Below are 8,632 nucleotides of genomic sequence, written 5' to 3' on the forward strand. Positions count from 1 at the left end.
TTTTTTTTTTTTTTTTTTTTTTTTTTTTTTTTTTTTTTTAACTCTCAAGGGTTAGTAAAGGATGATTCTTTTGGACTCATAATGAAATTAGTCTTTTGTTTTCATTATCTTTTCATCTCTTAGGTCAAAGGGTTCCCTGTGGATTTTGACTAAACATGAAGTTTGTTTTTTCATTTTTTTTTGTCTACATGTAACTGTTGATGTCTTTATTTTTTGGTAACAAGATCATGCATAAGCTCTTGTACTAGAAAATTATCTGTTATTTTTCTCTTATGGAGGCTATTTTCATGAGTTTAATGGTTTTGTTTTGTTTGGGTGTATGAAACAGAAAATATGGGTTGAAATTGGTGAGAGTGAGACTGAGAAAGATAGGATGCTGATGGAACTGGAGAGAGAATGTCTTCAAATCTATCAAAGAAAAGTTGACGAGGCTGCAAATTCTAAGGCAAAGCTTCATCAGTCTGTTGCAGCTATTGAAGCTGAAGTTGCTTCTTTAACGGCTGCCCTTGGAGTTTTTAACATCAACTCACCGGTGTGAAGCTTATCTTCATGATCATATATGATCATATTGTGTGTTAGCTTACTCTAAATTTTTGTTCTTTTTTTTTTTGGGTATTTTGATGCTCAGATTAAACTGGATAAAGGTTCAAAATCATTGAAAGAACAGCTTGCAACTGTGACCCCTCTAGTTGAGGAATTGAGGATTCAAAAAGAGGAGAGAATGAAACAGTTCTCGGATATTAAAGCGCAAATTGAGAAGATCAGTGGGGAAATCTCAGGATACAGTGACCATCTCAATAAGGTCATGATCAGTTCCTTGACTCTCGAAGAACAAGACTTGACTCTGAGGAAACTTAACGAGTATCAAACACATCTCCGCACGCTTCAAAAAGAAAAGGTAAAGTTTTTGTCACACATCTATATAGAACAGTGAACAATATCCATCATTTCATTTTTTTTATTTATAAACATGTTAATTGTTCCTTTCATGCAGTCTGATCGTCTCAACAAAGTGTTGGGTTATGTCAACGAAGCCCATGCACTATGCGGTGTTCTTGGAGTTGACTTTAGTCAAACGGTTAGTGAGGTTCATCCAAGCTTGCATAGGACAGAGCAAGAGCAGTCTGCAAACATTAGTGATAGCACATTAGAGGGTCTTGAGCACATGATTCAAAAGCTAAAAACTGAAAGAAAAGCTCGATTTCAAAAGGTAGCCTTGTACTTATATGCATGTTTGCACAATACGATTCTTCTAATTCATAATCATAGATTGATTTTTTATTTTTTGTGTTTCTAATCTTACTTTCAAATATGCAGCTGAAGGATGTAGTTGCCTCACTTTTCGAGCTATGGAATCTAATGGATACACCACAAGAAGAGAGAACTAAATTTGGAAGAGTTACTTATGTTGTAAGATCATCTGAAACTAATATCACTGAGCCTGGAGTCCTTTCGACCGAGACAATTGAGCAGGTTCAATAGAAGCACTTCTGTTATCTAACATTTATGTCTTTTAATCTCATTCTTTATCTGAGTCTTGTTTTGCCCTTACTTTAGGTATCTGCAGAAGTGGACAGTGTCAGTAAACTGAAAGCAAGCAGAATGAAGGAGCTTGTAATGAAACGAAGATCAGAGTTAGAGGATCTGTGCAGGCTAACTCACATTCAACCTGACACAAGCACTTCTGCTGAGAAATCAACTGCATTAATAGATTCTGGTAAATATGATTGAGCTTTTTGTTTTTGAATAGTTAGTATATACTTGCCAATTCCACTTGTTTTAAAGCCTAGCTTCCCCATGTTTCTTCAGGATTAGTGGACCCTTCAGAGCTTCTCTCAAATATTGAAATGCAAATAAACAAGATTAAAGACGAAGCACAAAGCCGAAAAGATATCATGGACAGAATTGACCGTTGGCTCTCCGCATGTGAAGAGGAAAACTGGTTGGAAGAATATAATCTGGTATGAGACACGCTTAAAGCTTGAAACTCACACAAGAAAAAAAATAGATTCTTTGAAGGATGTATTCTAATAAAGATTCTTTCTTTGGTTTCAGGATGAGAACCGGTATAGCGCTGGAAGAGGCGGACATGTTAACCTCAAGCGTGCAGAACGAGCCCGTGTCACAATCAATAAGATCCCCGGTACTTTTCCACCTTTCACCTTTTTCTAGGTTCTGGATATGAAATCAAATAAATAATTTGTAGTTTATACCTTTGTGTGTTGTTTACTACAGGAATGGTTGACAATCTTATCAAGAAAACACTTGTATGGGAAAATGACATGCAGAATTCATTTCTATACGACGGTGTAAGCTAAAACTATTTAAAGTTAAGTGCAGAGTCATTAACAGCCAAAGTCCTTTCTTTGATTCTTGTGACTACTTTCTATAGGTTCGATTGGTTAACATACTAGAAGACTATAAACTGACAAGGAAACAACAGGAAGAGGAAAAGAAAAGATACAGGGTTAATCCTAAAATAACTCTTTTGAAAACACTCAAGATTGTAGCTTTCCTGCTTAAAAAATAGTTCTATATCTTAATGCAGGATCAAAAGAAGAGGCAGGATCTCCTACTAACCCAAAGGGAATCCATTTACGGATCAAAACCGAGTCCAAGAAGAAGCAGCAGTTTCAGAAAGCCCAATGGTTTCAACATTAGCAATGGGAACGGTTCAGTACCTCCCACGCCTCGTAGAAGCTCGGTAGGGACAACAACTCCTGACCTTCTTCTAACCCCGAGATCTTACTCTGGTCATCATCGCCAAAACGGGTATTTCAAAGAAGTTAGGAGACACACTTCTACTCCGTCAAACTATGTGGCCATGCAAAAGGAAGATACTGTTTCTACTACCTACACATCGATTTATAGCTCTGAGCCAGACTCGCCTCTCCAAGGCTGACTTGACTCTCTTTTGCACCGGTAAGAGAAAATGATCAAAAACTTTTAAAAGCATCGAGTGATTAGCTTAACATGCACTTGTAGTAAAATCCTCAAATGACCAGGTTCTTGTGGTGATTTGAAACTTTGTGTAGACAGAGATTGATGTTAGAAGTTGAATACTTGGTGCAGGGTTTGTGGAGTAATGTTAATGGTAAAAACGAAGGAAGTGAAGAGGATGCAGAGACTTGTGAATACAGAAGGTGACTGACTTTTTAGGAGATATGGTGAGATAAGAGTAAAAAATAAATGTGAAATTTGTTATTCTTTAGAGAGGTTACGTGTTTTCTATCTTGAAGTGAAAAAAATACTATTGTTTTGTGTAATGCACGTGTGAAAGTGTGTGAATGGTCATTGTTCTGCGTACGTATTTGTGTATAATATACGTATTTGCTTTAAGCTTAATTTTTGTGCTTTTAGTAGAGCTTTTGATATTGACCATTGCGTTTGCGTTTTAAAGGTTAGATGGATAGGTTCATTATGCGTTTACTGTTAAAAGGAGTCACACAAATGCACATTTGTTTAAATTTGACGAAACTGTGACTGAAATTTCAATAGCAATGGGATCTGCATTTTGAAGCTTTTGATATATTTTTGATGTTTTATGTACAACTTTCTGACATTTGTGTGTAATTTTTTTTCATTAAAATTGTAACAGTAATACATTGTGATTTATAATCAGTTATATACTGTATGTACATTGAACCATTTGTCTTTAAGTATATAATTTAAAAATAGATATTGATTTTATTAGCTACATGTATGGCAGTGTGATAACCATTGATGGTATTTATATATAAATTGACCAAAAACAGGAAATTAGCTTCCATTCATAAGTGAAAGGATTACAATAAGTAACTTTGTAGACTAATCAAAAGTTACTAAGGTAAAAGTGATTTAAAGAAATCAACTTGAACCTCCAAAAAATATGCTCTAAAAGCTATAGCCACTAAAGGAGAAAGAACCTAATGTTTAAAAAGAGGATGAGAGTCTCTCATCATCAAAGAGTTCATGTAGGCAAGTGGGGAAACCAATGGCTACATAAGATTGCACTAAAGCATGATCAGGAACATTTTGAGCTATGAGATAAGCTCCTCTATTTGAACCAGGTTTCTCTAAAAGTATTCTCCAGTCTTGAATTCTAGCCAGCAACAAAAGCATCTCTGAATGTTGATATGCAAAAGATGGCCAAGCTTTTGGTCTTAAGATTCCTCCAGTTAGTTCATATGACTCCGAGGCAAAGATGATTTTCGAGTATCTGTGGCTTATCATGCTTTCGACAGACCACTTGAAACATTGAAAGGCTGCATCCTTTGAGTTCAAACATTGAAAGGCTTTTCTACTGTGTAAAAGTACAGCTCCGTATTCATCTCTAAGGACCCATGCGCCACCTGAGTAAGAGCTTTTGTTTTTTTTCCTTGAGACACCAATGTTGCACTTTAACCAACCCGGAGGTGGAGGTTTCCAGATTGCAGCATCACGTTTTTCCTCTGTTTCTTCCTCCAAATCCTTCTCGTAATCAACCTGTTGAGACAAACTCCAAAGATCTGCATCTTCTCTGATTTTTTGGACTGTATCAAGAGGATCAAACGACTTGGCTTCAAAAAAGAATGAGTTCCTGTTTTTCCACAGTCACCACAGAATCCAAGGAAATAATCTTCTAGTCTTTATGGGAATGATTGATTTTTTTGCCATTCTATAGAGATAATGGAAATTTGAGTGAATAGAGAGATCATCAAACCCATTTGGAGGATGCGGGAAGTTTGTTAAAGCCCAAATCTGTCTTGCCAGGGTCATGGTTGATAGATTCCTCTTCATTACCACATACTTGGCACCTCGGGTCCAGCTTAATGCCTTTTTTGGAAATCAGATTGGTTACACGCAAAGCATCGCTGACTGCTCTCCACATAAAGGCTTTGGTTTTGGGAACAGTTTGAAGAGACCAAACCTTATTTTTAATGTCGTTAAGGGATGGGAGCATTGTAGCTTCGAGTAGTAATTCTGGGTTCTTCAAAGTGCTGGCTAACCAAGAACCCGACTTGACTGTGTATTCACCACTTTTCGTGTGAGACCAACACCAGAAATCATCTTTGCCGACCACCGGTTTCTGCTTTTTAATGCACTCTATATCATTGGGCAAAAAGTTAAAGTCCAAAGCTTCATTGTTCCAAGTTCTCGTGTTGGTGTCAATCAGGTCCTCCACTCGTAATTCCCAGTCGAAGAGAGAATTTTTCCTGTATGGTGCTCGCCAACCACCATCATAGATCCAAGGATCCCACCAAACCCGAAAGGACTTCCCATTGCCTATCTTTTTTTTTTAAACCCTTCAGAAGCAACTCTCTACCATGCACAATACTCCGCCAGCCGAAGAATGGTCTATCTCCATTTCTTGCCTCTAATAACTCAGAGTTAACACAATATCTACTCTTTATGACTTGAGCAAAAAGGCAGTTGGGTTCTTGCAGTATTCTCCATGCCTGTTTTGCTAGTAAGGCTTGATTAAAATCTTCAAGGTCTCTAAAGCCTAAACCTCCATTTTCTTTGGACAAACACATTTTTTCCCAACTCAACCAATGAATTTTCCTCCTGTGTTCAACTGCATTCCACCAGAAATTTGACATTGCGCTTGTTAGGTTGGCTACTGTTGTTTTTGGCAACTTGAAACATGATATTGCATACACCAGTGTAGCCATTGCAACAGCTTTGATCAAGATTTCTTTTCCACCGAGGGACAAAGCAGTGGATTTCTTTTCAGTTTTTAGCTTTTACTAGGTTGTTTTAACTTAAAATTCTTTTATCATGAGAAGTTTTTAACTAATCATGATACAAAAATTTTATCATGAAATTGATGAGAAAAAATAATAATAATAAATTGATAATTTAAGAATAGGCCCAGTTAAACACATGTACAGATTAAGATTTAATACTTCCTCCGTTTCATAATATAAGATGTTTTAGAGAAGATTTTTTGTTTTATAATATATGATGTTTTCATTTTTTGAGGCAACTTTTAGACTACTTTTATATTTTCTTATTATTTATTTTATGCGGTCTTGTTTCTGATTGGTTAAACTTTTTAAAAGTAAACATTTCTTATTATGCGTTCTTTGGCTAAAACATCTTATATTTTGAAATAGATGGAGTATAAAATACAGCCTATTCTTAAATTAGGTTATACTGAAATTGGCCATGCACTCATAAAAAGCTAGAGATTATAACATTTTCTAAGATGGTAACCGAATCTGACCGGACCGGTTATCACCGAATAACAAGTATACCGAAACCGTGGTACTACATTGATCAAACTACATATTCTACTTTAACCCACATCCAACATAAACTTTAAATCAAATCGCCGGCTAAAAAAAAGTAATAACATCTCACAATAGAACCGATCGACTCTCAATACATAATAAGAGATTTTGATATATTCACGGCTCGAACTGAGTGAACTTATTGAAGAACTCGGTAGATGGTGATGTTAGATCTTCGAGATGTTGTGGTTTCGTCATCATGATGAGATCTCGTGAAGAAGTTGTTGTTTCCTTCCACGTCGAACGAGTTGTGTCTCTTACGTACGTTACGTACATGATGACGTGGTGGTGGTGGATAAACCGAAGTTTCGTAGCTGCTGGCTCTATGTTTTACCCATCCCGGTTTAGATTTCTCCATTGGTTTCTTCACAATTTTAAAATCGATTTAATCGGTGAAAATGAGGAAATTTTTGGTGTAAGTAACTGATTCATTTTAAGAAACTAAACACTTACGTGGACGAGGGAGGATGAGATTGGTACGGGACATTTAACCGGACGATCTTCTTCTTCCGGTTCAACCGGATGTTCAACAGGACAAAACTCAACGTCGAACTGATTGATTTCTCCATCGTACTCCATCATCACTGTCTCCTCCACACTCTCTCTTTTGTCCTAAAGAAAACAAGAAAATGATATGGTTTTGTTTGCAATATTTAAGAATAACGTGTCCATGGTTTCGTAAAACAAATGAAATCAAAACTAATAAAGTAGAGAAATTAAGCTTTGGTTGAGGAGAAAATTAAAAACTCACTGAGGTATCGAAGTCCATGAGCTTGGTGGAAGATGAGAGTTGAGAGAAGAGAGAAGAGGAATGTGAAGGTGGGAGAGCTTGTGTGTATAAAAGGGTAAAACAAAATTGAGGAAAAGGGAGGAGGTAAAAAATAAATAAATAAAAGTTGTGTTTTGGCATGAAAAGGAGGGATTTTTTAACCCCACAGTGAAAAAAGATGTGAGGCAGAAAAAGATTCCTAAACCTCCCACTATTTTTCTTTCTTTTTTCAGGACCATTTTCATATCATTCAAATGGCGTATGGGTGATACAACTTTTTGTAAGAATGTTTTTCTTAATATTAGCAATCGGTGCCAAACTTCAAAACANAAGTAGAGAAATTAAGCTTTGGTTGAGGAGAAAATTAAAAACTCACTGAGGAATCGAAGTCCATGAGCTTGGTGGAAGATGAGAGTTGAGAGAAGAGAGAAGAGGAATGTGAAGGTGGGAGAGCTTGTGTGTATAAAAGGGTAAAACAAAATTGAGGAAAAGGGAGGAGGTAAAAAATAAATAAATAAAAGTTGTGTTTTGGCATGAAAAGGAGGGATTTTTTAACCCCACAGTGAAAAAAGATGTGAGGCAGAAAAAGATTCCTAAACCTCCCACTATTTTTCTTTCTTTTTTCAGGACCATTTTCATATCATTCAAATGGCGTATGGGTGATACAACTTTTTGTAAGAATGTTTTTCTTAATATTAGCAATCGGTGCCAAACTTCAAAACATGGAGTGTATTAATGGAGTCTATTCAAGGTAATATTTTTTTTTGTTTTTATATATTAAAAACTATCACATTGAAACTCCTATCAACAAGTAATGAAATTATGAGTATTGTGAGTTTGTGACAATCAAATATATATGTCAAATGAGAAAATCACAATTTACATCCAAAGAGTAAATTTAACGTATCATATATGTCTTGTATATGAATCATATCTACATAAAATATTATAGCAATATCAAATTTGTATTTCTGTATTTGTAGAATGGTATCACTATTTGGTTCAGGGTCTAAAAAGAGGGTAAAAAACAACTACCCACAGTATTATATACACTTTCTTGCTTTTGACAAAAGGAGATGCTATCTTTCTTTGAAAATCCGAACAATCTTTCGCTTTGTTTCATGTCTTACTTTTTTTTTTCTTCTTCTTTCTTCTTTCACTTTTAGGGCTTTGAAGAAGATTGGTGATGTAGAGAAAAGCTATTAGATTTGCTCGTATTCCGTTAAAATGAAATTTGCCAAAAAGAAAACAAAAACCACTAAAGCCGGCCGTTAAGGGGAAAGCATGAGGTACACCACTTTGCTTTACTTAACAAGCCGTTTTTGTATGCGAATGGAAAAAGCTACCTTACTATTAATACACAAATATAGCTAGCGTATATATATATATATATAAAAAGACCACAAATATACGGTAAAACATGTAATTTAGCCATGTAATTATAATTTTGTTGCTGAACTTGTTGTAGTATATTATTGATTCTGATTTTTTCAAAGTATTTAATATTTAGTTACGTTAAATGGTATATATACGGGTTCATACAGTCTGTTTTTTGGGTGTCAATAGTAAAAATGAACATTCGTGTTTATATTTACAAATTCACATGCAA

At 35.5% G+C, this 8,632-nt stretch overlaps 2 protein-coding genes across 4 annotated transcripts in view; one reads left to right on the plus strand and one right to left on the minus strand.

Moving 5' to 3' along the window:
- Positions 1-3,359, plus strand: part of LOC104789954 (65-kDa microtubule-associated protein 6) — a 3,839-nt gene extending 480 nt beyond the window's left edge. The window contains exons 2-12 of one of the 2 annotated variants that reach the window (XM_010515627.2): positions 329-532; positions 629-898; positions 995-1,210; positions 1,318-1,473; positions 1,558-1,717; positions 1,810-1,961; positions 2,056-2,143; positions 2,236-2,309; positions 2,393-2,467; positions 2,549-2,922; positions 3,036-3,359. In XM_010515627.2, coding sequence (XP_010513929.1) covers positions 329-532; positions 629-898; positions 995-1,210; positions 1,318-1,473; positions 1,558-1,717; positions 1,810-1,961; positions 2,056-2,143; positions 2,236-2,309; positions 2,393-2,467; positions 2,549-2,902 — 1,749 coding nt within the window. In that variant the 3' untranslated portion in view covers positions 2,903-2,922; positions 3,036-3,359. The remainder of the gene's footprint in view (positions 1-328; positions 533-628; positions 899-994; positions 1,211-1,317; positions 1,474-1,557; positions 1,718-1,809; positions 1,962-2,055; positions 2,144-2,235; positions 2,310-2,392; positions 2,468-2,548; positions 2,923-3,035) is intronic. The other variant, XM_010515626.2, reaches the window with a different exon arrangement.
- Positions 6,100-7,471, minus strand: LOC104789955. 2 transcript variants are annotated; one of them, XM_010515629.2, is made up of 3 exons: positions 7,400-7,471; positions 6,708-6,866; positions 6,100-6,618 (listed from the first exon to the last, which is right to left on the minus strand). In XM_010515629.2, the coding sequence occupies exons 1-3, from the start codon at positions 7,415-7,417 to the stop codon at positions 6,394-6,396; spliced, it is 402 nt and encodes a 133-aa protein (XP_010513931.1). In that variant the 5' UTR covers positions 7,418-7,471; the 3' UTR covers positions 6,100-6,393. The 2 variants fall into 2 exon arrangements, with proteins under 2 accessions (XP_010513931.1, XP_010513930.1); XM_010515628.1 differs by lacking the exon at positions 7,400-7,471 and adding an exon at positions 7,006-7,117.

This window comes from Camelina sativa, chromosome 6, assembly GCF_000633955.1.
Source record: "Camelina sativa cultivar DH55 chromosome 6, Cs, whole genome shotgun sequence".
Classification (NCBI taxonomy): Eukaryota; Viridiplantae; Streptophyta; class Magnoliopsida; order Brassicales; family Brassicaceae; genus Camelina; species Camelina sativa.